The sequence below is a fragment of the Paramisgurnus dabryanus genome, chromosome 14 (genome assembly GCF_030506205.2).
Source record: "Paramisgurnus dabryanus chromosome 14, PD_genome_1.1, whole genome shotgun sequence".
Lineage (NCBI taxonomy): Eukaryota > Metazoa > Chordata > Actinopteri > Cypriniformes > Cobitidae > Paramisgurnus > Paramisgurnus dabryanus.
The window spans coordinates 16,076,837-16,101,767 of record NC_133350.1 but is presented as its reverse complement, the minus strand read 5'-3'; the positions used below and the strand labels follow the sequence as shown (position 1 = coordinate 16,101,767).

At 37.6% G+C, this 24,931-nt stretch overlaps 2 protein-coding genes across 2 annotated transcripts; one reads left to right on the top strand and one right to left on the bottom strand.

The window, feature by feature from the left end:
• Positions 1-4,225: 4,225 nt before the first annotated feature.
• Positions 4,226-17,586, bottom strand: hcfc1a (host cell factor C1a). The gene is made up of 28 exons (XM_065241257.2): positions 17,420-17,586; positions 16,171-16,375; positions 14,888-15,036; positions 14,632-14,792; positions 14,336-14,544; positions 14,138-14,222; positions 13,931-14,037; positions 13,659-13,838; positions 13,197-13,535; positions 12,812-12,963; positions 12,521-12,715; positions 12,213-12,437; positions 12,027-12,131; positions 11,706-11,922; positions 11,479-11,615; positions 11,235-11,373; positions 10,951-11,147; positions 9,937-10,867; positions 9,688-9,815; positions 9,204-9,524; positions 8,731-8,959; positions 7,450-7,713; positions 7,240-7,343; positions 7,019-7,156; positions 6,728-6,913; positions 6,102-6,399; positions 5,942-6,005; positions 4,226-5,760 (listed from the first exon to the last, which is right to left on the bottom strand). Exons 2-28 carry the CDS (start codon positions 16,364-16,366, stop codon positions 5,721-5,723), a joined length of 5,496 nt encoding a protein of 1,831 aa, XP_065097329.1. The 5' UTR covers positions 16,367-16,375; positions 17,420-17,586; the 3' UTR covers positions 4,226-5,720.
• A 3,971-nt stretch (positions 17,587-21,557) lies between these two features.
• On the top strand, positions 21,558-24,491 carry opn1sw2 (opsin 1 (cone pigments), short-wave-sensitive 2). The gene is made up of 5 exons (XM_065241256.2): positions 21,558-21,933; positions 22,079-22,247; positions 22,401-22,566; positions 23,584-23,823; positions 24,167-24,491. Exons 1-5 carry the CDS (start codon positions 21,558-21,560, stop codon positions 24,272-24,274), a joined length of 1,059 nt encoding a protein of 352 aa, XP_065097328.1. The 3' UTR covers positions 24,275-24,491.
• The last annotated feature ends 440 nt before the right edge of the window (positions 24,492-24,931 follow it).

Sequence of the window (24,931 nt, the reverse complement as noted above, 5' to 3'; positions counted from 1 at the left end):
AAAAAATGCTAATGCCACCGTACAAAAATACACTTCAATGGTATATATGACCTATGTGTATATATCTGTACTTTGTTTAATTTACATCGGCTGTAACACATGCCGAGGGGATTTGGATTGAGTCATAGTAAAGTTGACACTACTTTCTGTTTCAGTTGTATTTGTTTCTGTTGAATGACCCTGGTGAATTCCAATAACTTTCCAAAACTAAGTCACGTTTTTTGTTGTAAGCACATCAAAACATTGACATAGGTGCACCTGTTGAGTCTGGCGATTATAGTGCACAACGTGGTTAACCATTACCTACGTTTTTCAAATGAATCAGTGATATAAACAGGCTGTGATGACTTCTGATATGCAGCCGACATTAGTAGATGATTACTCTTTAATAAAGCCAGGTTTTGGTGATTTTTATCATGGGGTACACCACACTTAAAAGTCATTCTTATTGGAAATTCTGGGTAAGTCTCTACTCTCCATGTTAGCTGATTCTGTTTAAACAATTGACACGTGTTTAAAACCTTTAAAATGTTTATTTAATAAATTTCAGATTATTTAGTATAAAAGGCTTTTGCTTAGTTACAGTGTTGCACATCCTTGTCATTAACTTTATGAAGTCTGTGTTTGACTTTATGTAGTGGTGCAAGAACCGACAGGAGGATGCCATACAAGAAAATCCCTGGCAATCTGAAAAGACAAATTCCCAGACAAATCCCAGACACATTTTCTATGTATTTTCCGTAATCTGTGTGTGAAAGGGGTTTAAGTGTGTATGCGTGGGTGTGTGTGTTTCTGTATCGTGGATACTTAGTGTAACCACATCACATTACAGAATTTCAACTGGTATACTAAACCAATACTAAAACATACTACAAAATGTTAATTTCCCCCAAATTGTTCCTTTTTGTCACTACCAAAACAATGATATTACAACTGAAACTTCACCACATGTTTCGGTCGTGACTGTTTCGATAGTGACAATTATAGATACTTTTGAGCCAATAGATAAATTATGCTACACTTCTGAACAGTTGTAAAAACAATGTTTTATGGAATAATCCATAAATTTACTTAATCTGAGAGAATAAGATGTTTGGGAGTGACGTTTCTTAAATTTACACAGACTTGTGAACACTTTTTTCTAAAATTGATGGGACCTATCTACCATATAGCTACATGATTAAAAATGTAGTGGTGTGGTTAAAATCACTTTAGTAGTAAAAATGAAAATAACATGAAAATGCAGGACAGTTTCATGATTTAAAAATAAAATGTAAAATAAGTATTTTTTCACTTTTTAATAAAAAAATGTAATATATATATATATATTCAAGCAACAATAAAAAAAATATTTTTTAATTTAACTTTTACAAGTTGAAATTTAGGGTTATGGTTTGAGACAGCCAGTTCTCAAATGAAATTACCCAATAAATGAAGATATTATATACAGTATACTGGGCACCACCACCAGGTTTGTTGTTTTAGCAAAGTTTAAATATTTATTTTTCAATCTTTTTATTAAGATACAAACAGAAAATACAGAAAATATGTACAGAAAATTCTTCTTCAGACATCAGTCAGTATTTAGTTTGACCTTTCTTGACACGAAACACATCTTAAGTCATTTGAGTTGGAAATTAGAATTTAATTATATACCATTACAAAACAACATATTTAAAGGTAGCATGGTGGGCTAAGACTTTTGCACAGTACTGCATATATATTAATCTTCCTGATATTTTTAATATAATTGAGGGTTTGATAGATAAATGAAGGATCTTAGCAAATATCTATTTAAATATTAAATTATTTTTAAATGTGTTTTTTGATGTGGGACAGCAGTTTGGACCATTTCTGTAGAATGGCCCATATATTGTACATATTATTTCCCATTTTAATTCACACACAACATGATGATCTAACACTTTTCTGTTGAATCAACTCAAATTTACATGTCATTTCAACTTACTATAATTTATTTTGACTAGATAGGAGTTGTTATAACTACAGATGAGTTGTTATAACTTATAAAATATAGTTAACTTCAGTTTATAAGTTGTAGCAACTCTTGTCAAGATAAATAATAGTAAGTTGACACAACAAAAAAATTTAAGGCAGCAAAGATTTTTTTACAGTGTATAAACCATGATGCACTGCTGTCTGTGTTATATTAAATTATTAATTTTAGAGACAGTGGCTGTTTTTTTACATAAAACGTTTTTTTAAAGTTTGTTTACAGTCTTGCTTTAACAAATATTAATATAAGATAATAGTGCAAAAACAGTTGTCAAGCTGTTATATTCCTCCTATTATCCTATATATTTATTGTCCAACATTCCCAATTTTTCTGATGCATGTTTTTAATTTAATTTCATATGTTGGTATTAATTAAAAGAAGTTAAATGAATTTCAACTGAAACTGACTTGATTTCTAGAGAGCAAAAAATACAAAAGACACAAAGTCAGTAAAATAAACTGTCGCTTTTACTCCAAAAGGAAGCGTAGGGCTGCTGCTGGGCACTGGTGTCACAATGGAATGTTCAATAGGCTTTCACATCTTGTCAATATAAGTTCTTTGTCTTGAACCCGATAGGACACCACACTACAGAGAGGTTTCATTCACTGGGTACTTCATTGTATCTTGGGGCTCACTGCTGCCTCCTAATGTCTGATGTGACCTCGACCTGTAAAAATGTTCTTCTGAACACAAAGGAAGATATTTTGAACAATGTTTATGACCAAACAGTTTTGAAGCACCATTGACTTCCATAGTATTTTTTTCTAAGCCAGTGGTGCTACTGCTTCATCACAAATATCTTCCTTGGTGTTCAGCAGAACAAAGAAATGTCCACAGGTTTGGAACAACTTGAACTTTTTTGCTTTAGATTAATAGAGGGATTTTATTGACAGATATCACCCAAAAAAGCCCAGCAGTGGTATCAGAGGTAAATATTATGAATGTAGTGCCAAAGATAACAGATTTCGGACAAAACTTTAAAAGAACAACACAAGCAGAATTGCAGTATGCGAGTCATTTATAATTCAAAGCAGTTTGCAAAGACTTGACTCATGGTTTATGCTGAAAAATGCAAATTATAAGAGGATAGATATTTAATGTGGACATTCCTGACTGAAGAAATAGTTCAGCCAAAAATGTCAATCTAAACCCAAATTTTTCCCATTTGAAATACAAACAGATAATTGTCGAGGAATGTTAATACAACAGTTTATCTAAATATTTTTGGCGGAAAAAGCACCATACAGATTCTTTTATACACTGTTTTACAAATATTTTGAAGGCACTAGTTTAAATTTGATTAAAGCTATCTTTACTGATAATCTTCTCTAGTAAAAAAGAAACTTGATCAACAAAATCAAATCATTACCGCTAACACACCTGTCACATATACAATTTTTTATCATTTTTATATTATAACAGACATGGTTACCATAACCTGCCACAGTATTGAAAAGATGTAAAGTTGTAAAGGGATAGTTCACCCAAAAATTAAAAATCTGTCATCATTTACTTACTGTCATGTTGTTACAAACCTGTATACATTTCTTTGTTTTGATGAACACGAAGATATTTTAAGGAATAACCAAACCTAATCGAGCTCCATTTACTTTCATAATATTCTTTTTCCTACTATGGAAGTAAATGGGCCCCACGATCGGTTTGGTTACAAACATACCACAAAATATCTTCCTTCGTGTTCATCAGAAAAAATATTTATACAGGTTTGTAACAACAGAATTTTTCCTTTTGGGTGAAATATTCATTTTAATTGTTTTGGATTGAGGGTTAAATATTTTTATTTTGGGTGAACTTTTCCTTTAATAGTGAATTTTAACACACAAGCAGTAGTATTAAGTTACTGCTTAAAATTTCATTATGCTGCATTACCTACAACTTAGAAGTCATTCTGCTGAAAATGGGGACGACAGTCAGATTTTACGGAAACATCCTTAAAACGCCGGTGTTAAAGCACAAATGACAAACACTTATGTGTACACGGCTGTCTGTGCATATGTATAAACTTACTTTAATGTCAAAATAAAACCTCACAAACTACTTCATATGACTACTATGCTGGGTTATCATTCCTTTATTTCAAAAGAAATATCTCCATGTTAATGCAAATGAGCAGTCTTATCAGCTCTCAATGTTTGATTAAAAATAGCTACTCAAATTCAACCAAATTAATCAGGGACACAGCGCATATATATTTCTGTATCTTTTATAAGTCAAGACCAAAAAGGCAATCAGGAGATGACAACATGTAAAAACTTTTTGTTACAGGTAAATATATAAAAAAGGCCAAGATGTCATCTTCTACCTCTCGCGGTACGAATGAACTATATTACAGTCGAAATTCATGCTTGGCTTTACCAAGAATGATAACCTCCATCCTCAACCACACACATGAGACAATAAAGGTATACATTTAACATTTAGCTTGCATACACCTCAGATAATCAAAAGAAAAAGGTCGAAATGATGTCATCTTCACATGGACAACTTCCTTCACAATCTAGGGCTGAGAAAATCTACATAGTTATGTTATGTTATGAAACATGAAAAAGTCAGGAAAGAAAGTCAGAAGAAGGGTTTACTAATCATGGCAATTTGGTAAACAGAAAAAAAAAACAATGTTTTACGATTTTTACATCTTTAGGTTTGGCATACACAAAGTGGAAAACCAGTGTGGTTTACAATATGCAGTAAACAAAGTAAGAAGCCCTTCAGATGGTTAAATCTGTTTCCGTTCTTTCGACATATTAACACTTGGCTTCAGCACTAATACAATGTTTTTCCTCATATACAACAGAGTAAAAGCCTTACTTCCCGCAAATCCTTGAAAACCAAATTGGGGATTGAACGTGAATTAAAAAAAAAGTAGTGAGTTAAAAAAAAGCATACAGACATACACGCACACAGGAGAAAAACTTTTAAAATACAAAAATAAACTACACAAAAGATCTTCTCCGTCATCGCTCGCTAATTTTTTGGGAAGTTTTCCATTTTTGTGTTTTTTTTTTTCGTTTAGTTTTTTATTTTGTTTGTATGGAAAATCTCAGTTCTAGCAAAGTCTCTGCCCAGCCAGTAATAAACTTCCTTGTCCATTTCTTTATCCGCCGTTGTGCTCATTCTGCTCGACACAAAAAGTGCACAAAAGTGATGACATCATCAGCAGACAGGAGTCCAGAAAGGATCTTTGTGCAGCTCTTCTTTTACTGGACCATGTACTTCCATCGAGTGAAAATCCTCTTGTCTGAGAACAAGTGCTTGGTTTGTTTTCCCATCTCTTCCCGAACATGACTCAATATGATCTAAAACTTGCTTGAAAGTCCATCCCATAAACAAGAGCAACTTCATATAAGCCCAGCTGATAGCAGAACAAATATCTTACAAAATAAAAGATAGATGCTTAGAAAGAAATGGGGGGGGGGTCAGAAAGGAAGACTCTACAATGGAAAAAGCTAAATTTTCCACACACCATATAATGTTGCTTCAGTGGAAAATACTCAAAATGTAAATGTGCTTTTCTTTAATTGTTTATAAAAAAAACAAGAAAAAAGCTTTCCCTAAAAACAGTTCTGCCTAGTTTTTTTTTCAGACTGCGAGTTGTTTTAATGGATGGTTACACTTTAATCCGGTAATGATGGTGCACTGGGAGCCAGGATGAGTATTCAATGTTTTGGATGATGAATGAGCATCACTGATCCATTCTTGCTTTCTTTAGACCAATCCCTTTCCTGTAATAAATTTCATATTTGATCATTTTAAAACCTATACACCTGGAAATTTTCCGTAATAAAGATCTGATTATGGTCTTGATGATGCTTTAATGTTAATATTATGCAATGTGGTATTTTCTATATTGCATTTTATGGTAATGACAACACAGTCATTTCTGGAAAAACGCTATACACTCACGCATCTGGTGAAGAAACGGCTCTTTTTGGGGCAGGTTTAGCAGAAATCCCGTCTTTGTTAGACTCTACGAAACAAAATAAAAATTGTAAAACACTGATCATGTTGCTGCTTATCCCAAATAGTCTGTATTAACCAAATTATGTTTTACATGGTACAGTACCCTGGAGCCATCGCACTTGCGTGGCAGGGCCGTAGCCTTTCTCGTTGCGTGCCGCGATGCGGAAGATGATGGCAGGTTTGGTGGTATAGTCTATGTGGGCATTGGAAAGGCTGGAAGACTGGACCAGACACGAGGGGTTGGGCCCACAGTAAACACGCATAAAAGCCAGCTGGGCTGGGGTAGAGGCTTTGGCCTCGGTGGTCTGGCTACTCTGGATGGCCAAATACACGGAGTACTCCGTGATCTTTCCTGATGTTACGGATGGAGGCTCCCATGTAAGGTGTGCACCATCTGTACTCTGTTGGGTAAAGAGTAAAAAGAAAGATGCATTTAGAGAATATTAATTTAAACTTGGTATTAAATTTGTAGAGTATTTTACACCAATTTAAAAAAAAAAAAACATTGTTCAAAACAAGTGCTACGTCAACCAAAACTCTAGGTGCTAGTATAAGCCAATGACAGTGCTGAATTGGCCAGAATAATTAAGTGCAAAAGATTTTATCAAGGATAATTACTTTTTTTTTTTAAATAGCTTGACAAACTTGATCTTGGTCATGAGATTTTTTCCTTAAAAAACACCATATTTAAGTGTTAAACAAGTCAAGTGCAATTTAAACCATACACACCTTGCTTATCTTTATGGCACATGGTGCCCCTGGGAATCCTGGTAAGCAGGTCTTGAAAGCTGATATTTCAGAAAAGGCTCCACGACCACAAGTGTTTATACCCGCCACACGAAATTTGTAGGCCGTCCCAGGCTGAAGCTCCACCTTTTTCATTTGACTGTAGTCTGGGATTGTTCCAGAATCATCCTAGAACGCAACAAGCTCTGTCAATGTACTTCCTTTCTCAATCTGAGGCATGAAGCGACACCTTGTAATGCTTTATAAAAAGTCAACGTTTTTCCAGTGACTTACATCAACATAACCGGTGTCATCTGTTGGCATGTAGAAATGCGTTGCAACCATGTTGGTCACTTTAACGATGCCGACGTCAAACCATTGGTTCTCTTTCTTTACTGGTGGTTTGATGGTAACAGTGGGAGGATTTTGTTTCTATGAAACAGAAATACGATTTTAAAAATGTTTTTCTTAAACATGTTTCACAAATCATCATGTGCCAATAAAACACGACTTACAGCAGCCTCAAGTCCATTGGCCACTTCAGTGAGAGCCGCAGCAGCTTGCATCCTTGCTGGACTGGCGACAACTGCAGGTGCTAAAGTGATGGATGGAGCTAAAGCTGCAAATCAAATAAATAAAAAAAGGAATCAAAATATCAATTATAACCACAATAGTTCAAAACGAATAGTTTTGGATAACATTAAATAGTAAAGCTTGACACATACTTTCTGTGGTGGTACGTGGCAGCAGTTCGGCAACTGCACTTGCTGCTGCCGCCGCCATCTCATTGTGTCCATTGCTCTCCGATGAGGGATCATTTAGGCTGTCAGCCGGAGCCAAGCCCTCTGTGGGTAAAGCAGCCTGGGCGGCGGCCTGTTGCTGGGCTGCCTGGAGCTGCTGCTGCTGTTGAACCAGAGCTGCCAGTTCCTGTGGCGTCAGAATGATCGGTATGGTGTGGGTCTGCTGTTCATCTCCAGCCTCACCAGAGTCTAAGAGAGGATGTGGAAAAATAAATCACTTAAAATGTCATAACATCGAAGTTCAAGCCTGTAATCGTTTTGATGTTCAAAAACAAATGTGACAGGGTTAAAGGGATAGTTCAGCCAAAAATGAAAATAATGTCATTTGTTGTTCCAAACTCGTAAGACCTCTGTTTATCTTTGGAACCCAGTTTAAGATGTTTTATATTTAGTCCAAGAGCTTGTTGACCCTTCATTGAAAACCTTTGTATGGTATACTGTCCATGTCCAGAAAGGTAATAAAAACTTCATCAAAGTAGTTCATGTGACATCAGTGGGTCAGTTAGAATGTGTTGAAGCATCAAAAATACATTTTGGTCCAAAAATAACAAAAATTACGACTTTATTCAGCATTGTCTTCTCTTCCGCGTTGGTTGTGAAGCACATGGCGAAACTAAAGTCAGGTGACTGCAGTGACGCGGATGATGTCTTATCCTCAGACATGGTTGAGAAGTTTTTTTTCCAAACTTACAGCGTGCGTCTCCCTCAGACTGTAAAGAAGCCCAGGCGCACAAAAAAAAACAACAGCTGGAGCGCACCAGATAACCCGTCAGCCGAATCGTACGTCATCTGCATCACTGCAGTCACGTGACTCTAGTCTCGCGCATGCGCTTCACAACAGACACGGAAGAGAAGACAATGCTGAATATAGTCGTAATTTTTGTTATTTTTCGACCAAAATGTATTTTCGATGCTACAACACATTCTAACTGACCAACTGATGTCACATGAACTACTTTGATGATGTTTTTATTACCTTTCTGGACATGGACAGTATACCGTACATATATTTTCATAGAAGGGTCAACAAGCTCTCGGACTAAATCTAAAACATCTTAAACTGTGTTCTGATGATGAACGGAGGTCTTACGAGTTTGGACATGAGGGGGAGTCATTAATGACATTATTTTCATTTTTGGGTGAACTATCCCTTTAAGTTGACGAGGAACCCCAATAACACAAAGTGCACATAAAAGTAGCACTCACTCAAAACAGCTTGCTGTGCTGCTTGCAGCACGGCCTGAATGGCGAGGGCCTGGGCTTCCTCTGTGGCTGCAGCTTGGGCTGCTGCCTCTGCAGCTGCAGTGACAGCCAGCTCCTCTGGTGTCAGACCCGTCACCATCAGTGTAGTTGCCTGCCCCTCTGACATCAGCTCTGGGGGCAGGGCCAGTGCCTCAGCATCCTGGGACGCTGATGCCGCTTCTACGCCCTCCATCTACCACAGAACAGAACACAGACAGACTTCAGTTTATTACATTTATGCAATTGGCGCAATCAAGCTACATATTTTTTTCTGTATGCTTGCTCCCTGAGGTTTGAACCAATGACCTCATGATGCTAAATGTCATGACCTCTGCTAAAAAAATCTACCAATTGAGCTACTGGAACTCCACTCACAACATTTTAAGACAGCTTGGTGAAAAAAATAGCTTTGGCAGCATCAACGTTTTAAACTGTACCTCTGCTATTGGTAGCTGTTCTGCAGCTGCTTCTGCCTCTTCCATGCTAGCGGCATCCTGCTCCATTGGCACCGTTCCCATCTCCGCCTGGCTCTCTGCCTGCATGGCCTCCGCTTCTCCCTGCAAGTCACTCGGCAAAGTTGTAGCTTCAGCCTGGAAGTCACTCGGCATGGCCACTGCCACAGCCTGGAACTCTTCCTGCGTGGTGACCCCCTCTGCCTCAGCCTGGCCCTCCGCCTGCAAGGCTTCTGCCTCCGAGCTTTCCATAATAACAGGCTCAGCACTCGCCTCTGAAGATGACTCTGTGATCGATGAGATAGACTGCGTGACAAAAAAAAACACAAAAGAAACGGATGAGTGTCATGACCTTGAAATCAAAGCAAACCAAAAGACTGCAAGTCTCGTAGTCGATTAATGCATCAAAGTATGATTTCAATTTTTGATATGGCAAGTTTATTGCCATATGCAAACTCAGGCCACTCACAGGAACAGCTGGGCCTGGTAAAGGTGTTGCTTGTGTGACTGTTGTGATGGCTCGGCTCTGGGGCGCTGCAGTAGACGGCAAGCTCTCTGTGCTGGTGATGGATTCTGATGCTTCTCCACTCTGTTGGGCTAAATAGGGAAAACAAACAGTCAAAGTACAAACTACCAAAGACAGACCATTTTGACAATATATCTTATTGACCAAAAACTGTTTGTACACTCATAGCAAAAAATGTATGTGTAAAAGTACCTGCTCCCTCATCCGTCTCCATACTGCAGGTGGCAGTGGTGGATGTGTTGGTGGTGCCCGTCTCGTGGGTTTCACAAGGTGGGTTGGAGCAGACCCTCTGGACCGTTTCTGATTGATTGCCACCCATATTAGATGAAGCTGTGGTGGATGTGTTAGTGGTACCAGTCTCGTGAGTCTCACATGGTGGGTTTGAGCAGACCCTCTGGACCGCTCCAGTTTGGTTTGCACCCATATTAGATGAAGCTGTGGTGGATGTGTTGGTGGTACCAGTCTCGTGGGTCTCACAAGGTGGGTTGGAGCAGACCCTCTGAACTGTTCCACCCATATTAGAAGAAGCTGTGGTGGATGTGTTGGTGGTACCAGTCTCGTGGGTCTCACAAGGTGGGTTGGAGCAGACCCTTTGGACTGTTCCACCCATATTAGATGAAGCTGTGGTGGACGTGTTGGTGGTACCAGTCTCGTGGGTCTCACAAGGTGGGTTGGAGCAGACCCTCTGAACTGTTCCACCCATATTAGATGAAGCTGTGGTGGATGTGTTGGTGGTACCAGTCTCGTGGGTCTCGCATGGTGGGTTGGAGCAGACCCTCTGAACCGTTCCACCCATATTAGATGAAGCTGTGGTGGCCGTGTTTGTTGTACCCGTTTCGTGGGTTTCACAGGGTGGGTTTGAGCAAACCCTCTGCACTGTGCCAGTTGGAACGTTTCCCATATTAGCAGTCGCCGTGGTGGCTGTGTTGGTGGTGCCCGTCTCATGAGTCTCACACGGGGGGTTGGAGCATACCAAAGTAACACTTCCAGAGGCGTCACCTGCCCCAGAATCACTTGAGGTGGGCTGCTCCGAGGTAGGAGAGGCTAGAAAAGAAACCGGCAGGTCTTGGCCAGGCTGAGCTTCCACGCCACTGGGTGTGGTTATAAGAGTCACCTGGGTGGGCTTAAAAAAAACAATATCATTAGATTAGTGACAAACCGTTGGAATGTTCAGCCATTTCTAAAAAGTGAGAACATGGTTCTAACCTGCATGGTAGATGAGACGGTAGTAAGATTGGTCTGAGCCGCAGACACAGCGGTAGCATTGATGACCTGGCTGGAGAGGGTGGCGATCTGGCCCAGGGTGGTAACGGGGGTTGCCAAGGTGGCATTGGCACTGGCTACGCTCCCTCCTGCTAAGCTGGAGGAAACGGTACCCGTGACTGTGCCAAGAGTTGTTACACCTTTAAACATGGTAAAGATGATGAGGATACATAATTTAAGTATTTAATTTAAATCTTACCAATAACAAAGTTAACAGGTATACTTACCAGTTGTTCCTTTGACAACCAGTGTGGTTACAGTTGGCTTGACCCCAGACACAGATACTGGAGACACGAGACGCATTCCTCCCATTGGCACTGTGCGAAGAATGGTCCCAGGCTGACCTGGAGCACCCTTCAAAACAACCTACAAGTAAAAAAGAATGTGAAAAAGTAAGATACTGGAAATCCAAATGCTCTGCCAATCACGCAGACTGCAAGTGATTTTTGGAGACTGATCATGCCGCAATACCTGTGTTAGGCCTTGCTGGCCTCCAGCTGTGCCTATCTTAGGCATCGCTGTAATGATTTTTCCAGGAGTTCCGGATGTCATCATCTTAGTGGTGATGAAATGGATGGGACTCTTCACCCCTGTGCTACTAGTTACACCTACAATGAAGAATGCACATCCTCATTGAGACTCAAAATGACTACATTCATTATTCAAAACAACATCTGTTTAGCAAATGGATACTTTACCTGCCCCTCCCTGTTGTAAAGCAGACATAGGGATTGTTTTAATGATAGTGGTGGTCCCAGGCTTGTTGGTGGTACCAGGGGACATGCCACTGATGCCCAATATGGTGGGCTTATTTCCTGTGCCACCTGCTTGAGTGGTGGTAATTATGGTTGTTGGTTTTCCGTCAGCTGATGTTACCAGCTTTAAAATGGTGCCAGGAGGGAGAGGGCCCTTTGTCTATAAAATTAAAAAACTAGAGTCTTGAGTATGAGCAACAGAAATAATAAACAATTCAATACATGATGTCAAGATTGACATTTATGCATTCATGTTTGACTTACCTGTATAATCTGAGTCAATGGGTTGGAGGAGGCTTGCCCAGTCACAGCACCTGTCTGCACAGGTTTGGTCTGTACCACCGACATCACTTTTCCCAAGTTAGAGAACTAAACACAAAAGAAAACTTTGCCTTTAACATTTGCATGTTTTCCCAATTTTGTCTATATGACAATTAAAAATAACCATACCAAGGTGCCGGCTCCTCCCATTGAAAGTGGGCTCTTGACAAGAGTGATGGTCTTGGTGACTCCACCCACTACTGTGGTCATAACCTGAGCTTGCTGGGCTACGGTAACTGTGCCCGACTTGTGCACCGTGATGATTGGTCGAGCAGCCGTAGTGGGACTAGACACTGTTGGAGTGACCACCTGGGCAGCAGCGGTCTTCAGCATGCGAGTGGCAGGGTTGCTCACCTACAGCAATAGAAGAAATTCCCTTTAAGAGACTGGGAAACTTAAAACAGGTTTATCACATAGGGACAATCTAAGGATTTTACCATGACAGGAGATGCCACTTTAACTGTGTTGGCTAGAGTGGTAGACCCAGGTGTCATAGCCATTGTTTTGACAATAGTGGCCCCGGCCGGCATATTAAGTACAGTAGCTCCAGCAGAAGGGGGGATTTTTTGTGTTGCCGCAGCAGCTGCTGCCAAAGCTGCCATTCCACTCATTTGAGGGCTGCTGCCTATGGGCTAAAAAAAAAAAAGACAAAATGTTACAAAAATCATGCAAATAAATAAAATGAATCAATGCTTTACAACGCCCATCTTAATGTGTTAGCTTATTACCGTTCCTTGAGTTGTTTGTGATGGCACGACCATACGAACACCTGCAGGAAGTGATGTCACAGTGACTGGGGATTTTCCAGGCTGGGCTGCTTGTCGCACGGTGACTATTGATGTCCCAGTGCCTGACTGAGGGGCTGCAACTTTTAGTATAGCTAAAAACAAAAAACATGCACATTAATGCATTTAGCAAAAGCTTTTTATCAAAGTGCTTTACATTCAAGGGTATACAGTTTCTCAGGTTTTAAAGTCCACATGACCACAGCCATGCTTTACTTACTATACAACCCCGAAAAAGTTTTAACTCTGCATCATCCTTATGCAAAAACACTAAATAGTTTGCATTATGTTTATTAGACACTAAAATGTAACAAAATAAAATCCATACCTGGGCCACGAGCTACAGAGGCGGCCAGTGGACTTCCGGGTGTGTTGGGCAAGACTGAGGCTGTGGGCGAAGCAGCCTGGGGTACGAGAGTGATGCCACTTTGTGGCAGACTCTGAGCAGAGGGAGCAGCTGCTGCGGGCACTGGACTCTTTGGCGAGTTTCCAGGAACTGAGTTAGCTGCGCTAAGGGCTGGTGAGGTGGCAGCAGTGGCTGCTGGGATATCATATTTCTGAAGCTGAAGCAGGTACATATCCGCTGTAGACACTGCACCCCAGCTAACCTCTAAAGAATTTGTGTTGGCCCGGACAAGCTGTACCCTTGAAGGAGGATTAGGCCGTTCTGCAAAGAAAAACACGAAAGTAAAGTTTATTAAAAATGAATGCCACTACATTATTATAAATATTTGTGAGGCATTTAAACATAATTTGGGGCAAATGTATGCAACAAAGTTGTTGTGCTCACCTGTCTCCAAGTACCACAGGTCTTTGCAGCACACCTGATTGTTCCACGCTTTACGATACCCATCACGTCCACTCCACACATAAAGCCTGTTGTTGATGGCAACTGCACAATGTCCAGCTCGTGCACGGGGTATGTTGTCCTCCAAGGTGTCCATCAAAACAGTCTCCCACGACATAGAGTCTAGAAGAAAAGTTAAATTCATTAGCTAGAATCTGACTATGTGCACAGGAATCAATCAAAACATTTACTTTGAATTCATAGCAAAAACATACCCAAGTTCAGGCAGGCCAACGTGTTTGTACACTTCCATTCTTTCTCATGTGTGGCCACCTTTACATCATCCATTACCAAAGGAACCCAGCCACCAAATACATACATCCTATAGATCAAAGCATAAAAAGACATGTTGTCATTATTGCTACAATGCAAGTATAAGGAACGCATGCATTAATGCAAATCTAGATTACGTTATATCTTACTTATTTGTGATGGTGGTGGCCGAGTGAAGACTGCGAGGGAGAGGTGCAGCACCACAGATTGAAGGTTTATTCCAGGTCATTGTATCTGCAGAGCAAATTTTGACCCGATTATTGATTGCCCTAACTAATTGATTCGATTATTGACCAACATGTGACTTACAACAGTTTGGCTTACGAAAGCAGCAAAAGATTTCATACCAATGTCTAATGTCCAAAGATCTCCCAAACGGCATCCACTCATTCCTCCATATATGACAAGACGGGACTTTTTGGTAGTTTTTTCCGTATAAATTACAGCAGTGTGACTCTCTCGTGGAGGGGGCAGAACACCATACGTGACTGGTATATCCCAGCCTGTAACGCTGGAGCCCGGACGCAGCTCGAGAGTATAAAGATCATTCAAATATCTGGAAACACACATATGCAAGTGTATAAATCAAATGCTTAATTTACATGATTAATTTACCTACTGCATTATTATATGGAAGCTATACCTGGGAATGTTGTTCTTGGGGTCTTCACTGTCATTGGCAAGCCCTCCAAAAAGATAGCACTTGTTGCCCACAAGAGAAAAACTGTGGCCCAGACGAGGACATGGCGGCACTCCATTTTTAGGGGCCTTGGGTTTCAATTTTTTCCATTCCCACTTGCTTGCCTGATAACAACAATAAATGCAGAAAAATATAATTAGTTACTGACAAAACCAACAACGAGAAACTAAATCACACAAATGATAATAAAAACGGTTACCTGTAACTCAAAAAGATCATTGCTGTACTTTCCATATTCCACCATTCCACCGAACACCAACAGCCGTGTGCCATCGCATACGAATCCGTACGCTGCACATCCTGGAGGAATATCTCCACGGACAGCTGGTATAAACCACTGGTTTGTTGCTGAGAAAGATAAAGAAATATTTGAGCATTGATTAGTGATATAGAGTAGACAAACTGCAAAAGTCTTTCACAGCTTTAAAAGCCAATTTGGAGATGGAACCCACATCAATACAAAACACTTTATCACTCACATTTACATGCATGCATTTGGCTTATGCTTTAATCTTAAGTGATTTACATGGCATTTATTTCATAAATTTTTTTTATCTGGGATCGCACCTATAACCCGAGTTGCCGCTGCACTGCTTTACCAACTGAGCTACAGGAACAACTTTCAGACCATGAATTTAAGACAAAAATCATTAACCTGTTAATAATTAATAAATAATCATTTTTATATAATTGGTTCAGATTATATATATATATATATATATATATATATAAAGTGTATATATAATGTGCAGGCATATCCTGTGTGTTGTGCACATGATAAGTTTATGTGTTGTTCTTACTAAAAAATAAACTGCATTATTAAAATGTACATGTACAGCCGTTTTCACACCATTCTGTCTGATTCCTTGGATGTATATTAATTAAAATCCACATTGTGCAATTTCAAGACATAAATTGTAATTTTAATGGCTGTCTCTTTCTTAATTTGTAACAACTAGAATATTATTAGTTGTATATTTACGTATTATTTCTGTATTTTGTTAAAATAAATTACCACTGTATAAGCACCCTAACTTCCTTTTCTACATTGTGCGCTAAAGTGTTAACGAATAGTGTGACAGATAACAGGCGCAGTGATGCACGATTGCACGTGCATAAGGGGGCGTGCGCATAGCACGGCAGCGCTCAACATCCTTTATTTTATGGCGCCTTTTTTTCTTAAAACAATCAAAAAAGCAAAGATGGACGCGGCAATAAAATATCACAAATGTTAGTAAATAATTAAAAACGTGTAATATTGGTACGTTTTAAATATTTAATAACTTTATATACGTTAATGTTCGAAGCAAAACTGTACTGCGGAGTGTTTCAACGTGCATCTAAACAAAAATACGGAGATGAACATTTATAAAATACTCTCCAACGCAATAAAGAACAAATATGAACCTTTAACATATTTACAGTTAGTTTATCCTATACAAAGTTTTAGGCGGGAATGTTTTGAACATGAGATTTATTCACCAGTATTATAAACGTGCAACTCGTCGACGATTCCTTCGTTTCCTCCGCCAAAAACAACCATCAGCTCCTTGATGGCCACGGCCCTGTGTCCGTGTCTTGGCCGGGGTACCGGGCCGGACCAGCCCAGAACCCGCTTCCATCGTGGCTGCAGTGGAGCTCCGATGGTTCCAGGCACAGTGGAACCTGGGGATGTCATGTCCTTTTACTGAAGAAAAGGGGAATGCATTTGAGAAACTATTGCCTACAAAATATATGGGTACAGATTTTGCTTAAACAAATGTACGACTGAAATTCTAATCAGTACGGATCGTCTAGAAATACCGCCATTTTGGCAAGGGAAATAAAAGCCGGTTAGCTGGGCTAATATCACGCGTACAAAATAAATGCTGCGACTTAAACAGTCACAGTCATGCAATCTGAAAACTTGCTTCACCACAATCTAGTATTTTTCTTTAATTTGCGTTGCATTATACATTTAAAAAGGCCCTAATGCAGGAAAAGTATAAAGCCATGGAAGTCGCCATCTTGAAACAAGCCTCCGCCAGTATGAAAAAAAATGGCGGAACTGCAAATAAAAACAATTAACAATACCTAACTGTGTAGGAGGAGTAAATAACCAAACTTTCCACGCAGTACTATCCAAATATCTAACTAAAACATCATCTCAGAAATGATTGAAAGGTAAACAAAGACAGAAATCTATCAAATAACACTCGAAACCTAGTACCCATTTACTGCAGAAGGCTATTTTCATGCCTCCCTGGGAGTCGCCATCTTGTCAGACGCTCAAAACAGTAACAATACAACATTTTAATCGTGCAATTTAATCCCAATGCAATGTAATCTACAACGATCGCTTACTCGCTGCAGTTTCCAAGTGGGCTGCAGATTTAATCGTTAGTTTTATGCATGCATTACATCAGCTAACGTTAGCAACAGCGCAACTAAAACGGCTAACTAGCCTCCACAGCTAAATGATCCACATATGATAATGCGAGCGCAAAATGCATCTCAAAACATACTATGGGCAGACACGTCTGTCGTCACTCGTCTCACTCCAGCTAAACACTATAGATGAAATTTATATTTTTTTTAATTTAATTCATGCCGCCCCGGTGTAAGCAGCCATCTTGTCGTCAAATCCGTCCACTAGCAGCTCCCTCAAGAAAAATGGCGGCTACGTATACGATCCCTATCCAAAATACGAATTTGAGCTCAATATATTTTGATCACCACGCGTCATACGTACGATATTCGTGTTGCAATATCCAGGGAGATGTTTTATGGTGTTGTTTTGAGAGGATAGCCCGGGTTCATCCAAATTTGTTAAGAAGTATCCACTCTCATGCCTGCCTGGAAGCCGCCATGTTCTTGACAATGTACAGCCGCTCCAACCACCCGTAACAAATATGGCTGCATTACCACGTCCCTCTCTAGACCTCTTACCAAAATACACATTCACAGCCAAAAACTGCTCAACTACGATGTGTTTGGCTAAAATAATTTTATAATTATTATATCCTGTAAAGATACTTATCATATATGCCTCTGAACCATGCAGATAGTTAAACAAATAAATTTGACTTCAATGTGTTATTGTCCCACACTAAAAATGGCGACTCTTTGGCGTTAAAAATATGGTTAGATTTTGTTTTATATATTTTTTTTTACACATTTCCTGCTATGGGTGCATATACAATATTGCTAAATTCATTATTCTACTTAATTAAAGAAAGAGAACATTTTAAGTTAAGATAAACACGGACGCATAGGGCTTCTTTTTTCTGAAACACGCCCCCTTTTGTGGAACTCTGCCAGTGATGCAAATAGGTTAAAAGTGGGACAATTTTTTCAATTAAATTATTATTAAAAAAATGTCCAACTTTACCCCAATTCACTGCATAGACTGAAATCATAGCATGAAAGAAGAATATAAAATTATTACCATAAATATTGTTAAATAATTAAATAATTATATTGTATTTAATTAATTGTTAAATAATGAAATAGTTATTTAACTATTTAGATAAATAGGACTGGGATTTAAGTCCCATAAGAAAATAAATTAGGCTTTTTCATTTTCATATAATTTAGTCTGTATTGTGAGCTGTATTTTGTTGTTTCTAATTTTTTTTTTCTCATAATGTTGGTAAGTTTAAGTAATTTGTATGATGTATGTTTATATTTTAACTTATGATGCCTTAACAATTAAAGATAAATTTATTTTGTTCTTTGAATTGAAACAACCTTTTAATTATTGTCATCAATTTACAATAGCATATTAATAATTTTCAGAGAATCAGGAACCTTAAACAATGGTACTATTTTGGTCTCAATTTCTTCTTATTTTGGGAGAAGCAAATAGATGTCATTTGTGCTTTTCGTTTCCTGCAGCTAACATGGAATAATCAAGATACAGACCTTCAGTTTCACCAATGGTTCAAGTCAACTATCAGCACAATGTGACAGTGCTTCTTGGAGAGATCATACTTGGTAATACAGTAGAAATGGCTATTTCCATTTCTTTACAATTAATGCATGGTAACCCCTATAGTGGATTGCACTGTCTAGTTTATAGTTATAGTACTTTTATTAGTGATAGAGTTGTTTAAAGCATAACAGATTTTTTATTTGTATTGTTATATTTCAGTATAGGGTTAAAAATAGCGCAAAAAAAAATTAACCAAAGATAATTTTTTTATGCTCAGCAGGCTTTCTGTTGACGTTACAGGTTATCATTGAAGCTTTTTCTTGATATAACATTTGAATTTTAAATGACTTTTAGAGAGGATTGTGATTTATAATCTTGTGTTAAATCTCTTTCTTCCGGCCTCACTTTGACCCTTCAAACTTTGACCTGATCTATTTCACTAAAATCCATTAGACAAGTGAATGAAACATTTTGTTGGATGTATTATTGCCATATTATATGGAATGCCAGTGATCATCCAGTCACTCATGTTGAGGAAAAGTTTTCATATTTTAGTTTTTTACAGTGTTTGCACAGTTTCACACAGTGATTTTTTACATGCATTGTGTGCCAAATGCTATTGTAATGCTTTGAAAAATACCACAATACCAGAATACCACATCAAAGTCTTACAGATATTCTGGCTACACATTGAGTTTCATAGTACAAAAAAACAACTAAGTTGCAGGTTATGTGGGGGTAGTTGTGGAAAAATACGATGAACATTATGAATCCTTTGTAAATACTTCCTTTTACCCAAAGTGATTTTTTTAAGCACTATTATTTTGAAGTAAAACAGCAACTACACAGACATCAGTTGTAACTTGATGTGTAGAATATAGTAAATCTTGGTTACCACATTGCATTTTTTAGTTCTTTTCTTGTTATACTTTGTATTTTTCACAATGACAATATCAGATAAGACAATATCCAACTGTCCTGGCAGTAGGCATACTGACACAAATTCCCTGGCACATAGCTTACTCTGAACTATGTGACGCACTTAAGGTGCATCTTTACCCTAGGCACCCCTCTTAACTTATTTACAATGACCATGCTAGTTAAGAGCCTTAGCACAAGTCCAATAATTAGACCTGAGCCACTAAACAGATCATTGTATGGGTCATACAAGTAAAGAAGACCAGAGATTAAAAGAAAACTGTAAGGAAGAAGGGAAAAGTCCTTGGACAAGAGAAGGAATATACAGATTGATATGATCATCAATCATTGCAAGGCATTTGTGTAAATGTGATCATAAAATATGTTTATTTAAATACAAATAGTACCACAGACCTTCTATAACTTTCTTACTGTTTAATTTTGTTGTTGCTTAAGGGTGAAGTATCCAAAGTCCTATGGTCAAAATGAATAGAATTTGAATAGTCAGGTTTATGAAAAAAGATGAATGAAAAAGACTAAGAAAGTACAATGAAAATTTAAGGTAAAAAATTAATTCAATTCGTAACACCTAAAATATTAAAAAAAATTCAATGTAAAAGTTAATTTTCAGGCATTACCAATTGAAGTTGTCTTTAAAAGTTGATCCAGCTTTTACTTTTTAGTGTATAAGACGGATAGAGGTATGGGATCTGATGCTTCAAGGTCCATAAAGATGCATAAAATGTTCCACAAATATTTTTTTATAAAAATACTTTAAAAAAATCATATGCTTACAATGTCAAGATCCTTATTGCAGCAAATCTTTATTTAACCTTGTGAAAACCTTCTGAACTTACAGAAGTGAGGTACACAAATTGACAGTAGTTAGTAACACAGTAGTTCGGTTTTCCCATTAAATTTTTTAGAGAAATAGCATCAGCCTTTTCAACTCTTTGACTCTTTAAAGTAATTGTGAGAAAATTATGTGATTAATAATTACATAGTAATTAAAGTTATAATTACAAACAAACATTTAATAAAAACAAATACAGTGGGCCTAATAAAATATTAATGATTTATGCTTTATGTGCAACCCATACTGAATGTTAAAAAAATGCTAAATTATTTTAATTCTTATTCAAAATTTTAACCATAAATAATATGTTTCACAATACATAAAAAGTAAACATGTTAGTTGAAGGGGTAGTTCACCAAAAAATTTCAATTCTGTCATAATTTACTCACCCCCAAGTTGTTCCCCACTGTTGAAAGCTGCATTTTGGGAATGTATTAACATGCAGTGAACAAAGATATAGCAAAATAAACTGTAAATGCAGCATATAGAGAATGCAAAAAATGAAAAAAATAATAATTTTCAAACCCAAATTATATTATTCTGTTAAAATTAGAAAGTATGATAAAGTTCTTCTCACACAATAGGTTATTTTTGTAAGCTCTGACACTTGAACTCTACATATGAGTATCAAGGACAATCCAACTGTCGTACTTCAGGCTCTGCAAAGGCAATGATTCAAGGCACAAAGCTGGAGATAATACCATTTGAAGCAGATTACAGAGGGGTTAAATGCGAGTGATTAGCTGCTTTATCTGCATTGGGCGGCAGATTAACTGGCACTGCTAACACAGAACCAATTGCAGGGTGAAAGGGATGATCCGAATTAGCCAGGTTTTGGTGTTGGAAATGAGATTAAGTGAAGTGTGTCGTGCACTTCGCAGATGTAGTTTTACGTGTAGCATTCAATGGTTGTGTATGAGGCGCATAAAAAACGAGTACTGTATGTTTTGGTAGATAACAACAAACCTTCAATCCTTCCATTAAGACCATTTGGGAGGAGCAAAGTTAACCCTATAAAAGAGGGATCATTGGGCAATAGTTTAAGGGAGGCTTCATCTCATGTTTAACAAAGAGAATATTTGGACTGATACAATTTAGATAGTTTTATAATCTGAAGTAGGAAACAATCGGTTTAAGCCGTGATAAACGTTCTCATTGGAGTGGTTTTCATAATTGAGCGAGATGAGAAAAGTACAGTACGAGTTTCAAGAAGACTTCTTCATCCCCATTCCTTTAGATACCAACAATATCACAGCTTTAAGCCCTTTTTTGGTCCCTCAGGAGCACTTGGGACACCATGCTGTATATATGGCCATGGCTGCCTTTACGTTCTTTCTTTTCGTTGGGGGGACAGCAATCAACCTGCTAACCATTTTATGCACAGTTCAATTCAAGAAACTTAGATCCCATCTTAACTATATTCTTGTGAACCTTGCCATTGCCAACCTGCTGGTATCCTTTTTTGGCTCTTCATTAGCATGCATCTCCTTCTGGAACAAGTACTTTGTCTTTGGGTCAACAGGATGTAAAATTGAGGGTTTCGCTTCGACACTTGGAGGTAATTGCATCAATATTATTTTGAATGTGTCAGCCTGTTAAACATTTCAGATGACTTTCCAAACAAATCTTTTGAATTAAAATAATAAGGGATAATTGCTTGCATTGTTAAATTTTTAATTTCTTTGTCATTACTGTTTTGGCAGGTATGGTGAGCTTGTGGTCTCTTTCTGTTGTGGCATTTGAAAGGTGGCTGGTTATTTGCAAACCCCTTGGAAACTTTTCCTTCAAGACCACTCATGCTATTATTGGCTGTATCATTCCTTGGATTTTCGGAAATATAGCCGCACTCCCTCCACTGTTTGGCTGGAGCCGGTAAGTTAGAAAAGTAGAATATAAACACATTTGGCACTAAAAAGGTTTACCCTATAGAACCTGAGGAATAATAAACCTTTTTTTTACAGTTAGTTCTTGTTAAGAATAATGAGAAATTGTGTATTGCCAGCTTTACTGAGATCTTTTTAACAGGTACATACCTGAAGGCTTCCAATGCTCTTGTGGTCCTGATTGGTACACAACCGAAAACAAATACAACAATGAATCCTATGTCGCATTTTTGTTCTGCTTCTGCTTCGCGGTTCCTTTCAGCACCATTGTGTTCTGTTATGGTCAGCTACTCATCACACTCAAATCAGTAAGTGCAATTTATGATGTTCATTAAAAGTGCCTGAAAATGATCTGAAGACCAAAAAAAGGTTTTAAATTTTTCTGTCATTGAAGTGGTGTAGTTTGAAATTTTTGTTTTATTATTTAAAAAAATTAAAAACATTTATTAAAGAAAATTAAACAAAGCCCCTTAGATCATCCTCATACACTGTTAAAAAATAAAGCTGCTACAAAAGCTGCTTTACACTGAGGCCATAGGGTTCCCAAAGAACCATTCCGTCAAAGGTTCCTTAATGAACCTTTTTGCACTACACAGCAAAAATTGGAGAGTTAAAATTTCAATGTTAAACATTTCTCAGTTTAATTCAAAACCTAAAGAGTAAATTGAACATATTTTGGGTAAATTGGAGTTGCAGTTAATTAAGTTAATCATGCCAGTTTTAGTCTTCCGTGTACATGAATTCTGCAGATTGAAGTAAAACCATTAAAAAAAATTTTAAATTCCTGTAATGCAATCTGTAACTTTATCCTCTCTATCACCATCTCTGTTCGAAATCTAAAATTGCATTTTACATCTTGTAGTTTGTTGGCTGTTTCATTTAAAGTCACCATCATTGCAATCACTGTTTGCATTTCATTAGCTCATTTGCATTATAAAGGTCACACCCAAAAACTGCACATTTTAAGTGGCAATTTTAACATGCTATAATAAATTATCTGTGGGGTATTTTAAGCTAAAACTTCATACATTTTGGGAACATCAAAGACTTATTTTAAACCTTAAAAAAATTCATAATATTACCCCTTTAACACTTTTCTGAGTCAAAGAAACTCTTGAGAGTTCAATTAGTTTTTTTTGAGAATGTAACCCTAAATTAACTGATAAAATGCTAGCTATTTATTAAACTGATAACTGATTTACCGGTCTTTAAATACTTTGTAATACACATTGGCAATGATACATCCAGCAGATGGAGATGTCAGACTACGCAGTGCTGTCCAGACACATTGGCAATTGTTTTTATATCCCCTGTGTGTCCATTAGGCGGCCAAAGCTCAAGCTGATTCAGCTTCGACCCAGAAGGCTGAGCGGGAGGTGACAAAGATGGTGGTGGTGATGGTGTTTGGCTTCTTGGTTTGCTGGGGACCGTATGCAAGCTTTGCTGTTTGGACAGTTTACCATCGGGGTGAACCATTTGATCTGAGATTGGCAACCATACCAAGCTGCTTATCAAAAGCCTCTACAGTGTACAATCCTGTTATCTATGTTTTAATGAACAAACAGGTAAAGTGTTTAAATACAAAATAATTACTGCTTTGTCTTAGCTCTAAAAACTGGAATTTAAAGGTCTACAGGTCTGACATACACTGTGAACAAATTGTCCCAAGCTGTCACTGGGGCAGTACCATTTTAAAAGGTCCTAATATGTACCATTAGGTATAGATATATGTACCTTTGAGGCACTATTATGTATTATTATGAACTCTTTAGGTGCAAAGCTGTACTTTTTGATAGGGTACAGCCTCAGTGACACCATGTGTACCAAAGTCTTATTCACTCCCAAACAAAATTCATTTAAGTAATATATGCTTTTCTTTTCTTTGCTTTTCTTGAAAAAAAAAAACAGTTTCGTGCCTGTATGATGAAGATGGTCTTTGGCAAAAATATTGAAGAAGATGAGTCCTCTACTTCATCTCAAGTCACCCAGGTCTCCTCTGTTGCACCAGAGAAATAAACCCATTCACGTAAAATGATTGTAAATAATAAACATAGAGAAGGAAATAATATTTCCTTTAAATGTCAACATTTTTAAATTGTCTTGTTTTACAAGTATAAGAGTAGACATTCATAATGTATCCTTAAAAATAATGTACAATAAATGCAAAGAAAGAATAAATTGTGTGGTTAATTTAATCAATTAAAGAGTAGCGAACATAACTATTTACATAACTAAAATTTATTTTAAAGTGTCAAGCAGATCATTGTGATGTTGTGAGTGCTCCATAAAAACAAAAAAACATATGTAATATATTGCAATTAAGTCTGTAGAGTAGACCTTCACAGCAATATGAGTATGAAGATGAAGAATCACTCTGAAAAATAAAGAAAAACAATGAGTATGCAAAACAGCTGTGCATTTAAACCTAGACAAATAAATAATATTGCCTCTGAGCTTTTATGCAAAGTGGGTTTCAATTGCTTTTTAGAAATCCGAGACTAATCTTGTTGGTCATGTAAATGATGCTCTTTGCTCACCTTTACTTCTTTTACATCCCACAAATAAATAATTCACTTTCAAACCAAGGAAAAAGAGAAAATATTTAGCTTTTCTAATTTCCAAAACACAATACAAAAACACAAACCAGATACAATCTTGATAGTCTGGAAATTA

Coding starts and splice junctions, on each gene's coding strand:
- hcfc1a (XM_065241257.2), bottom strand. CDS start 16,366: ATGACATCCCCAGGTTCCACTGTGCCTGGAACCATCGGAGCTCCACTG. Junction 9,816..9,936: donor GGAGACGGATGAGGGAGCAG/GTACTTTTACAC, acceptor TTCCCTATTTAG/CCCAACAGAGTGGAGAAGCA. Junction 6,006..6,101: donor GCAAGTGCGATGGCTCCAGG/GTACTGTACCAT, acceptor TTTGTTTCGTAG/AGTCTAACAAAGACGGGATT.
- opn1sw2 (XM_065241256.2), top strand. CDS start 21,558: ATGAGAAAAGTACAGTACGAGTTTCAAGAAGACTTCTTCATCCCCATT. Junction 22,248..22,400: donor CCACTGTTTGGCTGGAGCCG/GTAAGTTAGAAA, acceptor TCTTTTTAACAG/GTACATACCTGAAGGCTTCC. Junction 22,567..23,583: donor TACTCATCACACTCAAATCA/GTAAGTGCAATT, acceptor TGTGTCCATTAG/GCGGCCAAAGCTCAAGCTGA.